Here is a 25,204-nt window from a genome sequence, read left to right as displayed (position 1 = left end):
ATTGTCTGGGGCACAGGTGGCTTCCCTTGCTCTGTCTCAAATGACGTGTGTGTGGATGTTTCTGTGCAGCTGAGTGAGGGAGGGGTTTGGGGCTTGACTGAAAATCCCAGTGGAGAAATGGTGCCTCTGGCAGTACTGTACGTGCTTTAGTCGAGTGAGTGCCAGTAGCGGGATGGCAGGGCTACCTTGTACACACAGAGCATCAACTGGACACAGACAGGGGCAGGAAAGTGGGACAGCCTCAGGTGGGAGGTGCTGAGCTCAGGGCTGATGTACCCAGTGGGTGGGACACACACCCATCCCACAGCAGCACCCAGACCCTCTGTTACTCTGTGTTGCAGGAGGCGGAAGAGCGCAGAAGGAAGACATTTGTGCCGTGATTCTGTTGCAGAGATCCCAAGATGTGGGAGAGGGGCAGATAAGGACCTGTCCAGGGTTATTTCATGAGGGAACAGCAGTTCATCGAGTACTTTGGACAGAAACCAGCGGTATTCTCAAGAGGAGGTCAGCTGACTGCCAGTGTCCAAATACGATTCGAGCCATCAGACAGAGTCTCAATGACAGAACCAGATCCAGAGAACATTCCTCCGCCGGTGGGTAAAACCTGTCTCTCCCTGTCATGCCTCACGCTTCACGGTAACCTTCCCACATGCAACATGAGGGTCTTGCCTGATGTTTGTCTTGGGTGGGAAAATGATGGGACAATAGACAGTCAGTCAGTGACTGCTGCGGGAGGGAGTTTCGGAGCACAAACGTCCTTTGGTACTGAGGTCAATTGAGCACCATCTCCCAGTTTATATGCTTCTGACTGATGTGTGTACTTTCCAACAGGGCAGAGTGAGTATCTGCCAGGAGGTGAGACTTTGGTGGTGAGTGAACAATCGGCTTCATCATTTTCTTCAGGATGCAGCCAAGGGAAGAGCAGCTGGAACTCGGAGAGGCTTCAGTGTAACGGTGAGAATGCAGGCTTTTGGCTCGACCTGAGCGATTGGGGCAGGAGCTGAGAAATATCAAGACTGCAGAGGCAGTATATTCCTGTCGAAGTGGAGGGTTAACCTGGCAAAACAAGAGATATTCAAACTTTGGGCAAGAAAAATATGAAAGGACAAGGTGCATTTAGGTCACTTGCCAGTTATTGCCTGTCTTGTGAGCATGATGTAATTACCTTGTGAGCATTATGTCATTATCTCATCATGGGCATGATGTAATTGTCCCACGATAGCGGGGTGGCGTGATGGCAGGTTCCAGCCGGTATAAAGGGGAAATCACAGTTTGTTGCATAGTTGTTGTTTTGGTTGGGGTGTCACAGTCAGTGGTTGCGAATGGCAGAAAGAGAGAGAGAGAGAGAGAGAGAGAGAGAGAAAGAGAAAATAATTTTCCACCACCGTGTGAACCTACAGAATTGGGTAGAAATCAATGGCATTCTGTGTGTCTCGAAGAGATTGATGTGAATTGTGGCACACTTTTGGTTAACCCCTGCATGGTCTCGGGTTCTGAGTGATGACCACTTTCAGCGAAAGGTCAGTTACTTTGAGAAAACTCACTCTTCGCAGTATCTTCGGAAAAAGGCATTTCTCGGCTGGAAACTGCGTCAGCAACGTTGTCTTTTCTCCATCTCTGGTTCAGGAAGTCTCTGCTCATTTATTTGATAAATCACTTGGACTGTTTGAACTACCACCTTAAGACTGTGCTTAAGTAAGATCTGTTAAGAATTGTCTTTAAGGTCGACTGTTTGATGACTATAGATGCATAACATCATTAACTTCTGTTCAAATTAGTCGTTTTGTTTTACTTTTCTATGTTTTGATTACAGCATAATAAATTTCATTGTTCATTTATAAAAACCTGAATCAATTACATATCTATTGCTGCTGATGTGTAACATATGTGGGGGCTTGTCCAGATTTGAACAAATTTAGACCTTTTTTTATTTAATTATCGATCCGATTGGAAAAGAAGAAATGATTGGTTTCTTTTTGTTTGATTGGTTTATGTGTGGTAATCAGCAGCAATGGATGTTGGGACATTCTGTAATCACCAACCTCTGTGTCATTAGTGAATGTGAAAAAGGGTGAGGTGCGGGAAATTGCTAAAGAACTGAAGCTTACAGGGATAACCACAGCTACGACAAAGGCAGTGATTCAGAAAGATACAGCTGTGTAAGTGTTTGATGAGGAGGTGTTAGAGAATTTTCCAGTAAGTAAACTTGAGATGCAGCTACAAATGGAACAAATGAAATTAGAGAGATTTAAAGAGGAGATAGCAGAAAGGGAAAGAGATAAAGAGAGGCAATCTGGAGTAAAACAGAGGGAATTTGAGCTAGCGAAGGAGAGGTGAAGGCTCGAGAAGCAAGCTGGTTCAAAGAAATTGGTTATACTGTTATTGCTGGTCATTCCATTTAATGAGGCAGATGTTGATAGACACTTCCAGCATTTTGAGAAGGTTACTCAGAGTTCATCGTGGCCGAAAGAGGGCTGGTTTGTGTCCTTTTACAAAGCGTATTTAAAGGTAAAGCACAACAAGTTTATATGCCCTGTACTAGTGAACAGGCAGCTGATTATGATACAGTGAAGCAGGCTATACTTAAAGCTTATGAATTCGTTCCAAAAGCTTATAGACAGAGATTTAAGAGTCTGAAGAAACATGCGAACCAGAGTTAAGTGGAATTTGCCTATGACAAATCTGTGTGTTCTGAGCGATGGTGCACATCTAAAACTGTGAATCAAGATTGTGACAACTTAAAGGAGCAGCTTTTGGTTGTGGAATTTAAAAGTTGCGTCCCTAATGGCATAGAGAAATATTTGAATGGCGAGGACCCTGCCATGTTGCCAGAGTCTGCTAAAGTAGCAGATGAGTATGATCTAACTCATAAGAGTAAGTTTACTCTGAGTAAAATTTTACAAAGAAGTCACATGGATGGTCTGGGTAAACCAGAAACTAAATCATAAGCTAGTGATAAAGGTAAGGATGAAGGGAAGCAGGTGAAAGAAAAACATTTTGGTCCTATTTGTCACTATTGTAGGAGAACTGGTCAATTTATGGTGAACAAATTCCATCTGAAAGAGAAAGAAAAGCAGGCAGTCCAGATGCCTGTGTTCAACACTTTGAAATACCCATAAACCCACAGGGTTCGGGACATTCAAAGGAAGCTCTGTCAATGTCTGACAGAGTTAGAAATGGATTCAATCCTTTCATGTCAGATGGATTTTTTTCCGTGAATGAAGGGTCCATCCAAGTACCAGTAAAAAATCTTAATGATACTGGGGCTTCTCAGTCACTTATGTAAGACAATGTTCGAGAGTTTAGTGATGAGACTGACATTGGTGAAGTAAATTTCATACAAGGTATTGAAGGCAACCTGACACCTGTACCTCTGCACAAAGTAGTTTTAAAGTCAGAGATAGTTTCAGGATCTGCTAAAATCAGACTACGACCCAGTTTACTGGTGCTGGGTGTTTCTTTATTGTTAGGGAATGACCTAGCAGGTGGAAAGGTTGTTCCTGCAGTGAAGCTGACAACTAAGCCAATCACTGATGATAGAAAGATGGATTCTAACATCTATCCCTCTTGTGCAGTAACTCGAGCTATGGCCAAAAAGGCTGCCAAGGCAAATGGTTTAATGCAGCATGGGTCTGCTACCCAGGACAGCTCAAATCGTGATGCAGATTCTGGTGATTCCTCAGGAACTTTCCTATCTTTCTTGTTTGATCAAGTTCCTTGTTGTGAGTCTGTCCATAAAGACTTGTCATTGTCTAGGAAGGAGATTATAGCGGAGCAGAGAAGAGAGCTTGAGGTTGCCACCTTGAGAGAGAACGCTGTCCCAGATAACAAGATTGAGAAGGTGCCAGTAGGGTTTTATTTTAAGAGTGAAGTTTTAAAGAGGAAGCGGAGACCATCTGAGACTCCGGCAAATGACGACTGGGCAGTTGTTCACCAAGTAGTCGTTCCTGAGCTTTATAGGAATGAAATTTTAACTTTGGCTCATAGTATGCCCTCAGGTGACCATCTATGTGTGAAAGAAACTATGAAAAAATTTACAAAACACTTTTTGTGGCCTGGTTTGAGGAAGGATGTGGCAACATTTTGCCGAACTTGTCACACTTGTCAGGTTGTGGGTAAACCTAATCAAGTCAACTCAATGACCCCATTGCAACCTATTCCTGCATTTGGTGAACTGTTTTCTAAAATTATTGTAGATTGTGTTGGTCCATTTCCATAAACTAAAGCTGGCCATCAATATTTTCTGATGATCATGCGTACAGCATTTAGGTTTCCAGAAGCAATACGTCTTGGATAATACAAAAGCTAAAACTGTGATGAAAGCTGTCAAAGTTCTCTGCTTTATTTGGTTTGCCTACAGAAATCTAGTCTGATCAAGGAAATAATTTCATGTCTGGATTATTCCAGCAGTTAGTTTATAAACTGAGAGCCAAGCAGGTTACATTGTCTGCGTACCACCCAGAATTATAAGGAGCCTTAGAAATGTTCCATTCTCCCCTCAAATCCATGATTAGGATGTTCTGTGTTGGAAATGAGAAGGATTGGGATGAGGGAGTTCATTTGCTTTTGTTTGCAGTGATGGAGTCAGTGCAGGAGTTCCTAGGCTTTGGCCCTTTTAAACTTGTGTTTGGGCACAGAGTCAGGGGACCTTTGGCATTGTTAAAAGAACAGTAGGTTAACAAAGAACTACATACTAATTTACTGGATTATGTCTTAAAATTTAAGGAGATATTGCAAAAAGCTTGCAGGTTAGCAAGGGAAAGTTTAAAATCTGCTCAGGAAAGAATGAAATCTTGGTATGGAAAGGAAGCTAGACCGAGGTCATTTCTGCTGGAAGGTAAGGTGTTGGTTCTTTTCCCGGTACAAACGAACCCATTACAAGCTAAATTTCATGGTCCTTACGAGATCATATCTAAAGTTAATAATGTGGACTATATGGTAAAAACACCAGATCGACGAAGGCCAACACTGCTTCTTCAGGACCCAAAACATCGACTGTACCTCTTGCTAGATGCTGCCTGGCCTGCTGCGTTCACCAGCAACTTTTATGTATGTAGCCTCACATGATGTAGATGTTGGAAATGCCAAACCCATAAAGCAACATACATATCGAATGAATGTGGAAAAATGTACACTGGCCGAACAAGAAATCAAGTATATGTTAGAAAATGATATTATTAGACCTTCTACTTCAGATTGGAGTTCAACTTGTGTCATGGTGCCTGAAGCAGATGGAAGTATTCAGTTTTGTAATGATTACAGAAAGGTGAATGCTGTATCAAAGACTGATGCGTAACCAATCCCTAGGGTAGATGATTATGTGGATAAAGTTGGAAAAACTAAGTTTTTTTACAAAGGTTCATCTGTTAAAAGTGTATTGGTGTGTTCCACTGATGGATAAAGGTAAAGAAACTTCTGCATTTGTGACGCCGTCTGGGTTATATGGATACAATGATCTGCCATTTGCGATGAAGAATGCTCCAGGAACGTTCCAGAGAATGGTTAATTCTGTAATTTGAGGGTTAAAACATGCAGATGCCTATATTGATGATGTAGTCGCAGGGAATGACACTTGGGAAGAACATATACCTGCAGTGGAAAAGCTGTTTGAAAGGCTATCACAAGCCACCCTAACTGTTAATCTAGCTAAAGGTGAATTTGGCCATGCCACTGTGACCTGTCTTGGTTACGTTGTGGGTCAAGGCAGGTGGGCTCCTGTTCAGGCAAAAGATCAAGCAATTTTGGAGGTTCCCACTCCAACTGGTAAAAAAGCTCTCACAAGATTCTTGGGAATGGTAGGATATTACAGTAAGTTCTGTAAGATCTTTGCCGAGATTGCCCTTCCATTGACTAACCTCCTGAAGAAAGGTGAAAATTTTATTTGGAAACATACTTGTCAGGAAGCATTTGATAAATTGAAATCTTTCCTATGTCACCAAACTGTGCTCAGTTCACCTGACTTTGAAATGCCATTTTCCCTAGCTGTGGTTGTCTGTGACGGGGTTGCAGGAGCAGTGTTACTACAAAGGTATAATTACGATGATGTTGACCATCCTGTGGCTTATTTTTCCATGAAATTTAATGGGCATCAAAGAAATTATTCAACCATAGAAAAGGAATATTATCTCTTATGTTAGCTCTGCAACATTTTGATGTGTATGTTGGCGCAACTCAGAAACCACTCATGGTTCACACCGATCATAACCCATTGGTATTTTTGAATAAGCTGAAAAATTAAAATAGATGGTTGATAAATTGGAGTTTGATCTTACACGAATATGATCTCTTAATAACTCACATTAATGGGAAAGATAATGTAATTGCCGACTGTCTGTCCAGATGTTCAACTTGCTATGTAATATTTTTGAGTGGAATTTTGATATTTGTATACACTCCGGCTATATGTTTTATTAGTACTGTATGATAACTGTATATGTGTGGTGCATTTTGTAAATTTTATACGTTTGTGATTTTTTGAAAAATTGTAGTTAAAATTTTACTCTCGATAGAACAAAATTTTCTGTGTTTTTAGGGGAAGGTGTTACCTGTCTTGTGAGCATCATGTAATTATCTTATGAGCATTATGTCATTATCTCGCGATGGGAATGATGTAATTGTCTCATGATAGCGGGGTGATGTGATGTCACGTGATGACAGATTCCATCCACATAAAAGGGAAATCGCAGTTGGTTGCGTAGCTGTTGTTTTGGTTGGGGTGTCACAGTCGGTGGTTGCGCAATCGCAGAAGGAGAGAGAGAGAGAGAAGAATTTCCAGCTTCGTGCGAACCTGCAGAATTGGGTAGAAATCAATGGCGCTCTGTGTGTCTCGCAGAGATTGATGTGAATTGTGGCACACAGTTTTGGTTAACCCCTGCATGGTCTCGGGTGTTGTGTCATGACCACTTTTGGCGAAAGGTCAGTTACTTTGAGAAAACTCGCTCTTCATTGTATCTTCGGAAAAAGACATTTCTTGGCTGTAAACTGCGTCAGCAGTGTCGTATTTTCTCCATCGCTAGTTTGGGAAGCCTGTCCTCTCATTTGTTTCATAAATCACTTGGACTGTTTGAACTACCACATTAAGACTGTGCTTAAGTGAGATCTGTTAAGAATTGTCTTTAAGTTTGACTGCTTGATAACTATAGACACATAACACCATTAACTCCCATTTAAGTTAGTCGTTTGTTGACTTTCCTATGTTTTGATTAGAGCTTAATAAATTTTGTTGTTTATTTCTAAAAACCTGACTCAATTGCATATCTATTGCTGCTGATATGTAACACGGTGAATCCCGTAACTTCACATGACTAAGAATAATATCGAGGGGAAAATTAGGAGGGTGCGATGTGGATCTGGAAGGTAAAGTTAAGGAAAATACCAAGAAATTCTGCGGAGGTTAGCTGAAAATTTGGAGTGGTATGCTCAAATCCTACTACTGTCTTTAAGGTGTTTGCACTTTCTCCCCATGACCGCAGTGAGTTTCAACTGGGTTTTCCAGTTTCCTGCCTCATTGCAAAAAACCCTTAGTGTTAGTAATTTGTGGGCATGTTACCTTCGCACTGGAAGCTGATCTAAATGATCTAAATAGGACCTGAGGGGCAATTCTTTTACCCATAGTGTGGTGAGTATGCCAGAGAAAGTGGGTGCAGCAGGTACAATGTTATCATTGAAGGGGCACCTGGATAAATGCATGGAAAGGCAGGGTTAGAACGGATGAAGTTGACTGCAGGAAATTGGGATTATCCAGCTGGGCATAGTGGTCATCACAAACTCATTGGGCAAATAGTCTCTATCTTGCTGTATTAAATGATGGGCTGAATGGCCTGCATTGTGTACATCTTTCTGTCTTCAATGACATACCATCGGTCCTTGTGTCATACCCTAGGTCCCTGCATGTGGCCTCATAAAGAGAGACACCATCACTTCCAGGGAGGGGATTCTGAGGAATGTATGAGTTGAGGTTCAAAATGTCTTCCCCAACGTCCATACGTCGCCTGTAGCTATGTCATTTTCATCTCTGACCCTTACAGCCTTTAAATCTCTGGGAACCCTTCCTTCCTCTACACTTGTCCCCATCTCTTTGACTCCCCATCACTGCAATGCAAAACAAGCTTTTTGCTTTCACTTTCCTCTGGATCTCCTGTACCTCACACTGATCCTCACCGGTGCAAAGCCTGTTCTCAGGACATAGGACACCCATGCTGGTGGGTGTCCATCTCTGAGCTCAGAAGAACATTAGATCACATCCCTTCCTTTCCACTGCTGAGAATCACCCTGAGTGAAATGTGCCTGGTGTGAGGCAGGCTGACTGAGCACAGGTTCTGTGTTTTACAGTACAATGTTACGGTCGAGGAGACGTCCATGAGAAGATTGTGAAGGAGTTGAAAATCTGCCAGTATGAAGGGCCAGGGGTTCCCTGTGTTCTGTTTGTGTACAAAGTGTCTCATGAAAATCAGGATCTTCGAGATGCCCTGCAGTGGGTCACAGGTAAATACACTCATCTTCTGTCAATCTGTAACTCTACCGAATCAAACCTTACCCTGGAACCCTCTCGTCTTTTGTTTCCTTTTCTGGACCGCTGCCTCTTAAACTCCCTTTGAGGCATAGTAATTATTGTGCGGGACCCTGTGTTTCTTTCCATTGCAATGGAAGGCACTTGCATTGTTTTACCAGGTTTTACCTCTACAGGTCACAAGAGTTTTCATTGTGATGGGAGATTGTTGCATAGCAAGCACCCACAAACAGCAGAGAAGCAATCAACGGGGATCCTGTTGCAAAATTATCTGGGTCATGGTGGGTTCCCTTGCCTCTGTCCAAAATGATGTTTGTGGATCTTTCTCTACACCTGAGGAGAGCTGATCTTTGGGCTGAAAGTCCCAGACAAGACAGGAGTGGAGGTGGGATGACTGATTTGTACACAAGCAGCATTACCCCTACACCACTCAGACAGAAAGACAGACAGACAGACAGACAGACAGACAGACACACACACACACACACACACACACACACACACACACACACACACACACCAGTAATGTGGTGTCAACCCAGATGGAAGGTGCTGACCCCAGGTATGATGCACCCTGTGGGTTCCTGCAGTGGGTGGGACACACACCACTGCCACAGCGTTATTCTGTGTTTCATTCTGTTACTCTGTGTTTCAGGAGGCGGGACAGTGCGGAAGGAAGACATTTGCACTGTGATTCTGTTGCAGAAATCTGGAGATTTTGGAGTAAACAAGATGATGACTGATCCAGGGTTATTCCATGAGGAAACCAATGTTTTTCAGATATTTTGGACAGAAGCGAGTGTTACGTGGCAAAGTGCTGATGAAGGCCACACTGTGATTCAGACCATCAGACAGAGTCTCATCAACAAGACAAAATCCAGAGGAGGGTCCTGTCCCGGTGGGTAAAACCTGCCTCTCCCCGTCCACACGTCATGTTTCACTGTAAACTTCCCATATGGAACGTATGTGTCTGGGGTGGGAGTGATGGGAAACTATCAGAACTGTACCCCAGTCAACTAGTAACCGCTCTGGGCTGGAGGTTATGGGAGGGAGGGAGGGTCAGAACAGAAATTCCCCATCGGTTCTAAGGGAACATCAGCACCAATTCCCAGGTTGCAAGTTTCTGACTAATGTGTGTGTTGTGCACTAGGGTCGAGCAAGGATCCACAGGGCAGTGAGACGCCCTCATTGTGCAGTGAGCAACCAGATCATTTGACATCTTCAACCTGCACGCAAGTAAAGAACGAAGAGAGCTCAGAGAAGCTTCAGTGTAACGGTGAGAAGCAAGGATTGGGGCACGACTCATGGCATATCAAGGGTGTAGATGTATTGTGTCCCCCTTGTGTACAGAGCCTGGGTGGTTTAGGAACCTTGGCTGACGAGAGTGATTGAAGTTCCAGTCAAGAGTAGAGGTAAGTATACATTGTGTTCACAAACAGGAGTCCCGAAGAAGGGTCTCATTCTGAAGCATCGGCTGTACTCTTTTCCATTGATGCTGCCCGGCCTGCTGAGTCCCTCCATCGTTTTGTACATCAGACATTGTTTTTAATTTGTGAACAAGATAACCTCATGATGCCTATAAAAATATCAAGAATATACTTGAGGTAAATCTGGAGGGCAAAGCGAGAGTGTGAAATGGATCTGACTGATAAGATGTCATGGTCCGTTCCGTGGCCTCCAGACTCCGGGTCTTCCAGCTATCCCTTGTTTCAGTTGGGCTTAATCATAGGTACTGATGCTTGTCTTGAGGCTGGGAATATAAGCGGCCCTGGGATCAAGTATGGTTGCTGGTTCGTCTCAGCATCCCGTCGTCGCCGCCATGGGTAAGTCGTTTGCCATTACCCTGCGGTTGGATCTGTCCCTTCCTGTCCTTGCCGCCATTGGATAAGCCAGGCCATCTTTGCCATTACCCTCAGGCTGGGCTGCTCCCTTCCCTTTCCCTTTCTTCTGAAGCCTTGCCTGCAACCTGTCTCTGCAGCCTTACCATGCAACCTGTGTCTGGAACCTTTTGCCCTGCAACCTTGTCAAGTTTACCCACCAGAGTGAGACCGGAGCCTTGACTTGTCAAGATAAGGAACTGTCTATTGTTGAGTTATAACTGTTTCTGTATCCATGCCTTCGCTTGGTAGGTCCGGTCGTTGCAGTATTTCCTTTGTCTTGCCCAGGAGTCTCTCGTTCTGTCCTGTAGCCTCGGATAGTCCTGTCTCCCAGGACCACGTCATGACTTCGCCTAGTTTCGAAGTCCGAGTCCCAGTCAAGACCCAGGTTCTGGGTTCTTGTCCAGTCTCTGGCTCGGAGTCCGAACCCTAACCTCGTCATGTCCTCGCCTCAAAGCGCCCAAGCCATGAGGAACCCAATCCACGTCCAGTCCTGTAGCCACGTCATGTCCTTGCCTAGTTCTGGGGTCCGAGCCCGAGTCAAGACCCCGGCTCTGGGTCCATGTTCAGTCTCCGGCTAGGAGTCGAAGCCAAGGCTCCTAGTTCCCAGTTCCTGGTCCTGGACCTGCTTGCCTCGCCAATGTCCTAGCCCAAGTCTATGTTTTTGTCCTAGCTCTCTAGACAAGTCCTGTTCCTAGTACTTCAGTGTCTGTGTCTTGCATTTGGGTCTGCTCCCAGAGCCCCCATTGTGACATAGGATTAAGAAAAATTCTAGGATGTTCTATAGCTCAGTAAGGATTTAAAGGATGATTAGTTAGAGAGCAGATCCTGTTGGGGATCAGCAGGCTTCCTATAACTTGAGGGGGCAGATAGATTGAAATTATAAGAAATATTTCTCCTCGATGATTGCTGAATTGATTTACTGAAAATCACAATTGCTCAAGAGTTGAGGGAACCAGGAGAAGACAAATTGGAAAACATTCATATTCCCAGGGAGAAGGTATTTTCAGCCTTACAGTGCATTTTAGTGGATAAATCCCCAGGGCCTTACGAAGTGCTTCCTGGAACTCAATAGGAGGATACAAAGGAAACAGTGGAGGCCCTTATGGAGATATTTGCTTCATTGTTTCTCACTGTGAAATGATGCCACTGAAGAATGGAATGAGGTCATTGTTGTTCCGCAGTTTAAGAACGATAGAAGTGATAAGCCAAGAAATGACAGACCAGTGAACCTGACGTCAGTTGTGGGGAAGTTAGTGGTGGGCAATCAGAGGGATAGAATGTCCCAGTATTCGGGTAAACAGAGACTGATTAGGAGGTTTTTGCATGGTGTTGTGAGTGCAAAATGGTGCAGTTGAACCTCTTTAGAGATGTTTGTAGAATGACCCAAATTGTAGATGCGGCTCAGGCTGGGAATGTAGTCCATTTAGCAGAACCAACAATAAGACCTCGCATGGTAGGCTGGTCTAGTGGGAAACGTTGTATAAAATCCTGCAGAGACAGTTCGGTTGATGCAAAAAATATGAGGGATATTTGGTGAAGAAAAATATGGAAGGACATAGTTCAATTAGGTCATGTGACAGTGAATCCTTTAATGCCAAATGACTAAGAAAACAATCAAAAGTGAAATTCTGAGGGCAAAGAGAGAGAGTGAGTGAGATGGGTCTGACAGAAAAGGTAAAAGAAAATCCCAAGAGATTTTGCAGCCATATCAGGAGTAAAAGTGTGGTTACTAAGCGAGTAGATACGTCTTCACCTGCAGGACATGGCTGAGATTTTTAATGAATATTTCCCCTTTTTCTCTGAGGAGATGATCATTATTACTCAAGGGGATTAAGTAGAGATGTTTTTGAAACTGCTCACATTTCCAGAAAGGATGATATTTGCAACTTTACAGTGTATTGGTGGATAAATACCCAGGGCCAGAGCGAGTGCTTCCTTGAAATTTGTGGGTGGTGAGAGGAGAAATTGTGGAGTCTGTTGCTGAGATTATTGCCTCATCTTTTGCCACCAGAGAAGTTGCAGAAGACTGGAAGGAAGCTCATGTTTGGTTGTTTGAGAAGAGCATGAAGGTCATGCCCGGGAATGACACACCAGTCAGTGTGAAATCAGTAGTGGGGAAGTTACCTACGGGAGTTCTGAGGGACAGGGTGTACCAGCATTTGACTGGACGAAGTCAGATTAAATAGAGTCAGCACAGCTTTGCTCAAGAAAAGCTTTGCTTGTGGAACAGCAATCAAGCAATTTGAAGAGATGACTGAAAACGTAGATATTAGGGCACGTCAGTGGACGTAGTTTATTTGTAGTTCAGCAAGGCCTTCGGCAAGGTCTTGCAAGGTAGGGTAAACTGGATGGTTAGGAATCCAGTCAAGATTGGTGGATTCAAAATTGGTTTGGAGGACGAAAGCAGAGGGAGGTGGTTGAAGGTTGTGTTTCGGAATGGAGGCTGCTGATGAGCTGTGTTCTGCAGGGATCAGTGTTGGGTTTCCTTCATTACTATTTTGAGAAATGATTCGAATGCCAGTGCACAAGGCTTGATCAGTGGATCTGTGGTTGACACAGAATTAAATGGTACTAATTATAGTGAAGAAGGGTGTTGTGGAATACAGAATGGAGGAGAAAATAAAATCATCGAGGCAAGATAAGGTGCATGGTAACAGTCTTTTCCCCAGGACAGAGGAGTACACAATTAGAGTCTCTGGGTTAAAGGTGAGGGGAGAGAGTTATAAAGGGCAGTGGAGAGTATGTGAAACTATAATGGTTATTAATCTAATATGGATTTATTGAGTATGCCAGCAAGGAAATTAATCTCAGGGTTTTATATGGTGATATATATGTACTTTGATAATAATTGTACTTTGGTCTTTGGTCTTTTCCATAGGGGAAGTGGTTGAGGCAAGTACAAGAGTATCCTTTCAGAAACACTTGGATAGGTACATGGAGGGGGTGGGACTTGGAGAAATACAGTTGTAATGCAGACAATTTGGACAATCTGGATGGTCACCATGGCCAGTGAGGAGTGGTTGGGCCAAGGGGCCTGTATTCTGCTGTATTGTCTAATGTCTCGATGGGCTGAAGGGCATCCATAGGGCACATCCTGCAGTCTCCCGATGACAGGTCCCTGTAGATTGGACATGGCTCTGTATCTATGGACCCAATGCTTCCAGTGATGGTATTCTGTGCGTTGTGAGAGTCAGAGAGCTTAATATCTCACGCAGGTCAATAACTCACCCTGTCGGTGTGTCTGTTTTCCCATGCCCTCCGTTCCCTACACAGATCCCAATCCTTGAGCCCAACTGGACCAACACTCCAGTATCTGTGACCCCTCCCCATCACACTGACCCACTCTGAAACCTACACTCCTTGTCATCTCCACGGTCTCCACTGTCTCCAACACTCCTCCCCGCCTCTGTAAACTACCCCACTTAACCTGCTGCTTTCACATCCCTTGAGAATTCACATATGCTGACAGATTGACAGTGAAACAGAGCCCATTCTCATGCTGATGCGTGTCCAACTCTGAGCTCGGAGGAACATTAAATCTATCCCCTTTCCTGCTGTTACTAGGAATCACCTTGAGTGAAGTGCACTGATGTGAGGAAGACTGAGTGAGCACAGGTTCTGTGTTTTACAGTGCAATGTTACGGTCGAGGAGCCATCCATAAAGAGATTGTGAAGGAGCTGAATATCAACGAGTGTGAAGGGCCAAGGATTCCCTGTGTCCTGTTTGTCTACAATGTGTCTCGTGAAATTGAGGGTTTTCGAAATGCCCTGCAGTGGATCACAGGTAGATACCCTTGTCCTCTCCACAGGTGAATGTCATGAAGTCAGTTCGCTTCCGTGGTATCCCCTTCCCATTGGAGACTTCTGCTGACTGCTGGCTCTTCCCTTCCTCTGAGGTACAATAATTATGAATTTGTGTCATCCTAAGATTTGGTTCACAGTAGGAGAGTGGCTCTGCATTGATGTAGCACCTTCCTTATCCTTGCCATGTCCTGTGCTGCCCTGCCACTTAAGCTCACAGTAGTTATCATTGTGATGGGGATGTATAATGGTGCAGAGCAAGCTCCCACAAACAGCTGTGAGGTAATGGACTGTGGATCCTGGTGTAACATTGTCCAGGACACGGGTCGGTTCCCTTCCTCTGTGTGTAAGGTGTTTGGAACTTTCTGTGCCCCTGAGTGGGGAGGGCATTCCTGCAATGGAAGTCCCAGTGGAAAAATGATGCTACTGTTAGTGCTGTACCTCCTGTGGGGAGATGAATGCCAATAGTGGGATGGGAGGGCTGTCTTGTACATAGTCAGCATCAAGTGGACACACACAGGGACAGGAAGGTGGGCACAGCCCCAGGTGGAAGGTGCTGAGCTCAGGGCTGATGTACCCAGTGGGTGGGACACACACCCATACCATAGCAGCACCCAGACACCCTGTTACTCTGTGTTGCAGGAGGCAGAAGAGCGCGGAAGGAAGACATTTGTGCCGTGATTCTGTTGCAGAAATCCCTAGATGTGGGAGAGGGGAAGATAAGGACCGATGCAAGATTATTCCACGAAGGAACTGCAGTTCATCGAGTACTTTGGAGAGAAACCAGCGATATTCTCAAAAGGACGAAAGCTGACTGCCAGTGTCCAAATACGATTCGGGCCATCAGACAGAGTCTCAGTGACAGAACCAAATCCAGAGAACATTCCTCCTCCGGTGGGTAAAACCTGTCTCTCCCTGTCATGCCTCACGTTTTACTGTAACCTTCCTATATGGAATGTGAGGGATGTGATTAATGTGGGTCTTAGGTGGGAAAATGATGGAACGAACTGTAGTCGGTCCGGCAGTGACTGCTGCGGGAGGGAGTGAGGGAGGTAGGTCCACGGTACGAAAAGTCTTTGGGTCCGGAGGTCGATTTAGCAACAATTCCGAGCTTACAGGCTTCTGACTGATGTGTCTGCTTTCCAGTAGGGCAGGGCGGCAATCTGCCGGGCGACGAGACTTCGATGGAGATTGAAAAATTGGATTGTTCGATTTCTTCAGGATGCAACCAAAGGAAGAGAAGCAGGAATTCAGAGAAGAGTAATGGTGAGAATGTAGGCTTGTAAACATGCGTTTGAGGTAGGAGCTGAGAAATAGCAACTCTGCAGAGGCAGTATGTTCCTGTCGAAGTGCAGGGTAAACCTGTCAAGACAAGAGATATTCAAGCTTTGGTCAAGAAAACTATGGAAGGACAAGGTGCAATTAGGTTATTTCCCAGTCAATCCCTTCACATCTAATGACTAAGAATACTATCAAGAGGGAGATCAGGAGGGCAAAGAGAGAGGGTGTGAGATGGATCTAGAAGATAAGGCTAAGGAAAATCTCAAGAAGTTCTGTAGTGATTAGCATAAACTTTACAGTAGCAGCCATGTGTGTTCAACTCCCACCACTGCCCTTAAGGAGTTTGTGCTTTCTCCCCGTGTCTGCAGTAGGTTTCCACTGAGTATTCCAGTTTCTGCTTTTTGCAAAGATTAGTGTCCGTAAGCTGATGGCATGCTATGTTGGCAGTGGAATTATAGTGACACGTACGGGCTGCCCCCAGCTCATCCGTGTGAGGAAAACGAGCATTTCACTGAATGTTTCAATGACTCAGTGTAGATGTAATAAATAAACAGATCTTTAATCTGGTCTGTCACTATTTTAAGATTAAAATGATAACTAAGGAGAAATAGCTCACTTTAGAAACTCAGAAGGTCTGCTTATGTCCTGAGCCGCAGGAACATGTTGGGAGAAAATAACATTTAGCATGCTGACATTCATTAGTTGGGCATTGAGTACGGAACTAGAGCATTATGTTGCCATTGAATATGTCATTGGTGAGGCTGCAATTCGAACATAGTGTAGAGTTTTGGACAAACTTTTATAGGAAAGGTGTGGTTAAATTGGAAATTGGTCAGAGAATTGCAAGACTGTTACCAGTGCTGAGTAATAGGGAGGGTTTTTCCAGTCTCGGTCATTATTCCTTGTAATGCAGGAGGTGGTGATGATATAGAAACATATAAAATCATGGCGTGGCAAGGACAAGTTGGATGCTAACTGTCTTTCCCACACATCAGGAGAGTCCAAAACTTGGGGCATTTGCTTAGGGTGAAGTGGAAAGGTCTAAATAGGACCTGAGGGGCAATTATTTCACCCATACGGTGGTGAGTATATAGACCGAGCTGCCAGAGAAAGTGGGTGCAGCAGGTACATTGGTATTGAGGGATAGATGCATGGAAAGGTATGGTTAGAACGGAAAAGGTTGACTGCAAGAAATTGGGTTTACCTAGCTGGGCATATTAGTCACCGCAGACTCATTGGGCAAATAACCTCTTTATTGGTGTACTAAACGATTAGCTGAATATCCTCATTCTACACCTCCATCGGTCTCCAATTACATGCCCTATGGCAGATGTGTCTAGGGTGGGCATGATGGGAAACTGTCAGAACTGTATCCCAGTCAGTCGGTGACACACCAGGATGGGGGCGTGGGAGGGTGGAAGGGTCAGCTGTAAATCCCCATTGGTTCTAAGGTAACCCCAACACCAACTCCCAGGTTACAGGTTACTGATTGATGTGTGTATTGTGCCCTAGGGTCGAGCGAGGATCCGGAGGGCAGTGAGACTCCCTCATTGTGCACTGAGCAACCAGATCATTTGACATCTTCAACTGGCACACAAGAGAAGGACAAAAAGAGCTCAGAGAAGCTTCAGTGTAACGGTGAGAAGCAAGGATTGGGGCACGACTCATGACATATCAAGGGTGTAGATGTATTAAGTTCCTCTTGTGTACACAGCCGGGATGGTCTAGGAGCCCTGGCTGACGACAGAGATTGAAGTTCCAGTCAAGAGGAGAGGCAAGTATACATTGTGTTCACAAACAGGAGTCCCGAAGAAGGGTCTCAGTCCGAAGCATTGGCTTTACTCTTTTCCATTGATGCTGCCCGGCCAGCTGAGTTCCTCCATCATTTGGTACATTGTACATTGTTTTTAATTTGGGAACAATTTAACCTCATGATGACTATGAAAATATGAAGAATGCACTTGAGGTAAATCTGGAGGGCAAAGTGAGGGTATGAGATGGATCTGACAGCTAAGATTAAGAAAAATTCTAGGAGGTCCTTTAGCTCAGTAACAATTAAAAGGATGGTTAGTCAGAGAGGAGTTCCTGTTGGGGATCAGCAGGCTGTCTGTAACTTGAGGAGGCAGATAGGTTGAAATTATAAGAAATATTTCTCCTCAATGATTGCTGAACTGATTTACTGAAAATCACAATTGCTCAAGAGATGACAGAAAAAGGTGAAGACAGATTGGGGAACATACATATTCCCAGGGCGAAAGTATTTGTAGTCTTACCGTGATTTCTAGTGGATAAATCCCCTGGGGCTTACTAAGTGCTTCCTGGGACTCGTGGGAAGCTAGAGAGGAAACAGCGGAGGCCCTTATGGAGATATTTGCTTCATCGTTTGTCACTGGGAAACGATGCCACTGAAGGATGGAATAAGGGGGATGTTGTTCCGTTGTTTGAGAATGATAGAAGGGATAAGCCAAGGAATGACAGAGTAGTGAATCTGACGACAATTGTGTGGAAGTTAGTGGTGGGCAATCGGAGGGAAAGGATGTCCCAGTATTTGGGTATACAGAGACTGATTAGGAGGAGTTTGCATGGTGTTGTGAGTGGAAAGTTGTGCAGTTGAACCTCTCAGAGCTGTTTGCAGACTGACCAAAATTATAGATGAGGTTTGGCCTTAGAATGTCATCCATTTAGCAGAACCTACAATGGTAGGTTGGTCTAGTAGGAAACATTGCATGAAATCCTGGAGAGACAGTTCTGTGGATACAAAAATATGAGAGATATACAAGCGTTGTCAAGAAATATATGGAAGGACATAGTTCAATTAGGTCATGTGTCAGAGAATCCTTTAATGCCAAATGACTAAGAAAACAATCAAGAGCAAAATCATGAGGGCAAAGAGAGGGTGTGAGATGGATCAGGCAGAAAAGGTAAAGGAATATCCCAAGAGATTTTGCAGCATATCATGAGTAAAATGTGGTTACTAAGTGAGTAGATCCCTTTAAACATTGGTAGGGCTACCTATATCTTGACCTGCAGGACATGGGTGAGATCCTTAATGAATATTTCCCTTTTTTCACTGAGGAGATAATAATGATTACTCAAGGGAATTAAGTACAGTTGTTTTGGAGACTGCTCATCCAGAAAGGGTGATATTTGCAACCTTCCAGTGTATTGGTGGATAAATCCCTATTTTGGACCTGACTAGGAATACTATCAGGAGGGCAAAGAGAGAGAGTGTGAGATGTATTTGGCAGATAAAGTTAAGGTAAAACCCAAGAAGTTCTGTCGTGGTTAGCTGAACTTTACAGCTGCAGTCATGTGTGTTCAATTCCCTCTACTGTCATTAAAGAGTTTGTACTATCTCCCCGTGACTACAGTAGGTTTCCACTGGGTATTCCTGTTTCCCACCACAGTGCAAAAACCTTAGTGTGTCACAATGGTGGGGCATTGGGAGCTAGGGTGGACCCAAATGAAAGACACATCTTGTGAAGGTAATTAAATTGAGTTTATTGTTTGATACCAGGAGAGCAAAGCAGAAGCAGGAATAGCGCACTGGACAAGGACTCAGGACTACAACTAGGCTGGGACTAGGGGTCTGGGCTAGGACTCGGACTTGGACCCCAGAACTAGCGGCGACATGAAGAGGCTACGGTATGGAGTCTGAGCCAGAGACAGGGCAAGGACCCAGTACCTGGGTCGTGCCCCGGGCTCGGACTCCAGAACCAGGCATGCACATGACATGTGCTAGGGAGAGGAGGAACATGGAAAAAACAAAGCCTCTGTCTCCGGAGAGCAGGGAACCATGGACACATACACAGAACACAGAGTCGGGACCCCTCCTTGGGTACAGGACATAGGGCCGGGACTCGCACACAGAACAGATAGCCAGGACTCCTCCTTGGGTACAGGACATAGGGCCGGGACTCATGACTCATGACCCCTCACGGGGCAACGGCAAGACGGCCTGACTTACCCCATGGAGGCGAGGACAAGACATGACAAGACATGACCCCCCGCAGGGCCACGGTAAGACAGCCTGATTTACCCCACGGAGGCGAAGACAAGACAAGACCAACACGAAAGAACACCAGACAGTACCTGTCTAGCTCCGGCGATAGAACTAGACCGAGGTGCAGTCGAGGGCTGCAGACGAGGACTAGAGGCAAGAGGGGCAGAGAAGGGATTGAGACAGCAGGGTAGGACAGGAATCACAGACCGCCAGGGCCGGGACTCGACTCGGAACTTAGATGCCGCCAGGGCCGGGATTTGACTTGGAGCCTCCGGGTAGTGGCGAGCTCTCGACTCGGCCCGGGAACAGTAGATAGCGGTTCTTGATTCCCTCCGGCGGGTTAACTGACGGACCCACCTCGGTGGAAACTTTGCAGCCTCGCTTTGACGAGGTAACTTGACAGGGTAGCTCCGGTGAGGAAAGGCGAATTACCGGCACTCACTTCGGGCGGAGACAACGCTTGCTCCGGCCAGATGACATTGGCACGCCGTACCTTTGGTGACTTTGCTGACGCTCCCGCGCCAAACAGCTAAAAGCCGGAGACTATAAACTACCGGTTCAGCCAAGAGTAAATTGCCTCCAATCACCAAGGCCGAGGGACACGGGAAAACAGGGAACCAAAGGGGAACAGGGAGTAAACGGTCCGGATCGTAACATAAACAAAGTAAATTTAAAGAGACCCTGATCCGGACATGACATAGTGTTAGTAGTTAGTGAGCATGCTAATTTGGCACTGGAGGCAGGGCTACCCCCAGCTCATACTGGTACTGTATTGTTCATTGAGGTAAACGAGTATTTCACTGAATGTTTCAATGATTCAATGCAGATGTAACACATAAAACAGATCTTTAATCTGATCTTTCATTATTTTAAGATTAAAATGGATCCCAAGGAGAATTAGCTCACTTTCGAAGCTAGAAGGTCTGCTTATGTCTTGAGCCGCAGAAACATGTTGAGAGAAAAGAAGCTTTAGCACATTGACATTCATCAGTTGGGCATTAAATACAGAACTAGAGCATTGGGTTGCCCTTGAATAAGTTATTGGCGAGGCTGCAATTGGAACATGGTGTAGAGTTTTGGTCACCCTTTGATATGAAAGATGTAGTGAAACCGCAAATTGGGCAGAGAATTGCAAGGCTGTTACCACTGCTGAGTTTTCCACTCCAGGTGATTATTTCTTGTAATGTAGGAAGTGATGATAATGTAGAAATATATAAAATCATGGTGTGGCAAGGATGAGGTGGATGTCTTTCCACAGTTCAGGAGAGCCCAAAGCTTGGGGCATATGTTTAGGGTGAAGAGGAAGGATCTAAATAGGACATGAGGGGCAATTCTTTCACCCGTGGGGTGGTGAGTTTCTAGACCGAGCTCCCAGAGAAAGTGGGAGCAGCAAGTATAATGGTATCATTGAAGGGACACTGTATGGAAAGGCAGGGTTAGAATGGATAAAGTTGACCACAGAAATTGGGATTATCCAGCTGGGCAGAGAGATCATTACAGACACATTGGAATGAATGTCCTAAATCCTGCTGTATCAAGTGCTCGGCTGAATGGCCTGCATTACGTACATTCCTCTGTCTCTGAATGACTTAACCTATGTCCTTGGGTGTGGCCTCATAATTAGAATCCCAATTGCTTCCAGGGAGGGGATTCTGTGGAATGTGAGTTGAACTGAAGTTCTAACCCTCTTCTGCGAGGTCCATGCCTCATCTGTAGCTTTGTCAGTTTCACCTCTGACCCCTACAGCCTTTAAACCCTTAGGAAACCGCCCCACCCCCACCCCCGCAACCCCTACGCTCCTGCCCATCTCTTTGACTCCTAACCGCTCCCTGCCACTGCGAACCACAGCTAACTTTTTGCTTTCATAGCCTTCTCTTTGGTAGGGTGTCCATCTCTGAGCTCAGAGGAACATTAAATCACCTCCCTTCCTTTCCGTTATGGAGAATCACCCTTAGTGAATTGTGCCTGGTGTGGGACAGACTGAGCGAACACAGGTTCTATATTTTACAATGCAATGTTACAATCGAGGAGACGTCCATGAGAAGGTTCTGAAGGAATCAGTGATATTCTCAAATGAACTCAGCTGACTATCGGTGCCCAAATGAAATGTTGGCCATCAGACAACCTCAGTGATAGAACCAGATCCAGAAGATGTTTGTTTCCCGAAGGGAAAACCTGCCTCTCCTTGTCACGCCTCATATTTCAATGTAACCTTCCCACCTGGAATGTGAGGGTCATGTCCAATGTGTGTCTTGGCTGGGAAAATGATGGAACTGTAGCTGGTCAGTCAGTGGCTGTTGCAGGGGAGAGTGAGGGATGGAGTTTCACAGTACAAAACTTCCTTGGGTGCTGAAGTCAATTTAGCAACAATTCCCAGTTTACGTGCTTCGGAATGATGTGTGTGCTTTTCAGGAGGGCAGAGCGAGACTTTGGTGGTGAGTGAACAATTGGATTCTTGGAAGTGCATGCGGCTGGGTGATCTGGAAGACCGTGTGAGGAATCTGGAGCAGCAGCTGGATGACCTTCCACTCATAAGGGAGAATGAGGCAGTCATAGATGAGAGCTACAGGGAGGTAGTCACACCTAGGCTGCAGGAAGCAGGTCACTGGGTGACAGTCAGAGGGGGAAGACGAAGGTGAATAGACAGTAAGTGCAGAGCACCCCTGTAGCCATTCCCCTGAATAAGAAGTTTACCGTCCTGGATACTGTTGGCGGGGAGGACCGACCAGGGGTTAGCCACGGTGGCAGGGCCTCCGGCACTAAGTCTGACCCTGTGGTGCAGAAGGGTGGGACGGAGAAGAGGAGAGCTGCCATCATTGGAGACTCTATAGTCAGGGGAGCAGACAGGAGATTTTGTGGACGTGAGACGGACACCCACATGGTGTGTTGCCTCCCGGGTGCCAGCGTCGGGGGTATCTGACTGGTTGCACAACATCCTGGTACGAGAAGGAAAGCAAGCAGAAGTCGTGATACATGTTGGTACCAACGACGTAGGCAGGAAGAGGGATAAGGTCCTGAAGTGTGAGTTTCGGGAACTAGGCAGAAGGCTGAAGAACAGGACCTCAAGGGTGGCGTTCTCAGGTCTGCTGCCAGTGCTAAATGATACTGATGATAAGAACTGGAGGAGATGGCAGTTGAATGCATGGCTAAGGAGTTGGTGCAGGGGGCAGTGTTTGAGATTTTTGGATCATGGGGATCTCTTCTGCGGAATGTGGGACCTGTACAGAATGGATGGGTTGCACCTGAACTTGAGGGTGAGCAATATCCTTGCAGGTAGGTTTGCTAGCATGGTTCGGGAGGGTTTATACTAATTTGCAAGGGGGATGGGACCCAAAGTGATAGAGCAATGAAAGAAGTGCATGGAGTAAAGCCAGATCTAACATATAGAGAGGCTTTGAGGAAAGAGAAGCAGAATAAAGGGTGTAAAGGTAGTAAGGTCGAAGGGCTAAAGCGCGTATACTTCAGTGCAAGAAGAATCAGGAACAAAGGTGATGAACTGAGAGCTTGCATATGTACATGGAGTTATGATGTAGTGACCATTACAGAAGCTTGGCTGGCACCAGGGCAGGAATGGATTCTCAATGTTCCTGGATTTCAGTGTTCTAAAAGGGATAGAGAGGAGAGAAAGGGGGAGGTGGGGTGGCATTACTGATCAGGGATAGTATTACAGCTACAGAAATGGTGGGTAACGTAGCAGGATCCTTTTTTGCGTCGGTATGGAAGTCAGGAACAGGAAGGGAGCAGTTACTCTGTTGGGGGCAATCTATAGGCCCCCTGGTAGCAGCAGTTATACCAAGGAGCAGATTGGGAGGCAGATTTTAGAAAGTTGCAAAAATAACAGGGTTGTTATCATGGGTGACTTTAAATACCCTAATATTGATTGGCTCCTGATTATTTCCAAGGCTTTAGATGGAGCAGAGTTTGTTAAGTGTGTCCAGGACGGATTCCTGTCACAGTATGTTGACAGGCCAACTAGGGGGAATGACATACTAGATCTAGCATTAGGTAATGAAACAGGTCAGGTCACAGACCTCTCAGTGGGTGAGTATCTGGGGGACAGTGACCACTGCTCCCTGGCCTTTAGCATTATCATGGAAAAGGATAGAATCAGAGAGGACAGGAAAATTTTTAATTGGGGAAGGACAAATTATGAGGCTATAAGGCTAGAACTTGCGGGTGTAAATTGGGATGATGTTTTTGCAGGGAAATGTACTATGGACATGTGGTCGATGTTTAGAGATCTCTTGCAGGATATTAGGGATAAACTTGTCCCGGTGAGGAAGATAAAGAATGGAAGGGTGAAGGAACCATGGGTGACAAGTGAGGTGGAAAATCTAGTCAGGTGGAAGAAGGCAGCATACATGAGGTTTAGGAATCAAGGATCAGATGGGTCTATTGAGGAATATAGGGTAGCAAGAAAGGAGCTGAAGAAGGGGCTGAGGAGAGAAAGAAGGGGGAATGAGAAGGCTTTGGTGAGTAGGGTAAAGGAAAACCCCGAGGTATTCTTCAATTATGTGAAGAACAAAAGGATGACAGGAGTGAAGGTAGGACCGATTAGAGATAAAGGTGGGAAGATGTGCCTGGAGGCTGTGGAAGTGAGCGAGGTCCTCAATGAACACTTCACTTCAGTATTCACCAATGAGAGGGAACTTGATGATGGTGAGGACAATATGAGTGAGGTTGATGCTCTGGAGCATGTTGATATTAAGGGAGAGGAGGTGCAAAATACATTAGGATGGATAAGTCCCCGGGGCCTGACAGAATATTCCCCAGGCTGCTCCAAGAGTCGAAGGAAGAGATAGCTGAGCCTCTGGCTAGGATCTTTATGTCCTCGTTGTCCACGGGAATGGTACCGGAGGATTGGAGGGAGGCAAATGTTGTCCTCTTGTTCAAAAAAGATAGTAGGGATAGTCCAGGTAATTATCAACCACTGAGCCTTACGTCTGTGGTGGGAAAGCTGTTGGAAAAGATTCTTAGAGATAGGATCTATAGGCATTTAGAGAATCATGGTCTGATCAGGGACAGTCAGCATGTCTTTGTGAAGGGCAGATCGTCTCTAAAAAGCCTGATAGAATTATTTGAGGAGGTGACCAGACGTATAGATGAGGGTAGTGCAGTAGATGTGACCTACATGGATTTTAGTAAGGCATTTGACAAGCATCCACATGGTAGGCTTATTCATAAAGTCAGAAGGAATGGGATCCAGGGAAGTTTGGCCAGGTGGATTCAGAATTGGCTTGCCTGCAGAAAACAAAGGGTCGTGGTGGAGGGAGTACATTCGGATTGGAGGGTTATGACTAGTGGTGTCCCACAAGGACCAGTTCTGGGACTCTACTTTTCGTGATTTTTATTAACAACCTGGATGTGGGGGTGGAAGGGTGGGTTGGCAAGTTTGCAGACAACGCAAAGTTTGGTGGTGTTGTGGATAGTGTAGGGGATTTTCAAAGATTGCAGAGAGACGTTGATAGGATGCAGAAGTGGGCTGAGAAGTAGCAGATGGAGTTCAACCTGGAGAAGTGTGAGGTGGTACTCTTTGGACAGACAAACTCCAAGGCAAAGTACAAAGTAAATGGCAGGATACTTGGTAGTGTGGATGAGCAGACGGATCTGGGCGTACATGCCTACAGATCCCTGAAAGTTGTCTCACAGGTAGATAGGGTAGTTAAGAAAGCTTATGGGGTGTTAGCTTTCATGATTCGAGGGATAGAGTTTAAGAGTCGCACCGTAACG

General features: G+C 45.3%; 1 protein-coding gene across 6 annotated transcripts in view; it reads left to right on the top strand.

The window, feature by feature from the left end:
- LOC140201640 (uncharacterized) overlaps window positions 1-25,204 on the top strand; it is a 40,350-nt gene that overhangs the window by 12,430 nt on the left and 2,716 nt on the right. For 5 of the 6 annotated variants that reach the window (XM_072266071.1, XM_072266067.1, XM_072266069.1 and 2 more), the window contains 9 exons: window positions 342-593; window positions 832-954; window positions 8,332-8,484; window positions 9,165-9,407; window positions 9,660-9,785; window positions 14,021-14,173; window positions 14,833-15,084; window positions 15,337-15,456; window positions 16,984-17,109. In XM_072266071.1, the coding sequence (XP_072122172.1) occupies window positions 342-593; window positions 832-954; window positions 8,332-8,484; window positions 9,165-9,407; window positions 9,660-9,785; window positions 14,021-14,173; window positions 14,833-15,084; window positions 15,337-15,456; window positions 16,984-17,109 (1,548 nt within the window). The remainder of the gene's footprint in view (window positions 1-341; window positions 594-831; window positions 955-8,331; window positions 8,485-9,164; window positions 9,408-9,659; window positions 9,786-14,020; window positions 14,174-14,832; window positions 15,085-15,336; window positions 15,457-16,983; window positions 17,110-25,204) is intronic. The other variant, XM_072266068.1, reaches the window with a different exon arrangement.

This window comes from Mobula birostris, chromosome 8, assembly GCF_030028105.1.
Source record: "Mobula birostris isolate sMobBir1 chromosome 8, sMobBir1.hap1, whole genome shotgun sequence".
Classification (NCBI taxonomy): domain Eukaryota; kingdom Metazoa; phylum Chordata; class Chondrichthyes; order Myliobatiformes; family Myliobatidae; genus Mobula; species Mobula birostris.
Note: the sequence above shows the minus strand (reverse complement) of the source record. Positions and strands in the feature narration are given on the sequence as shown.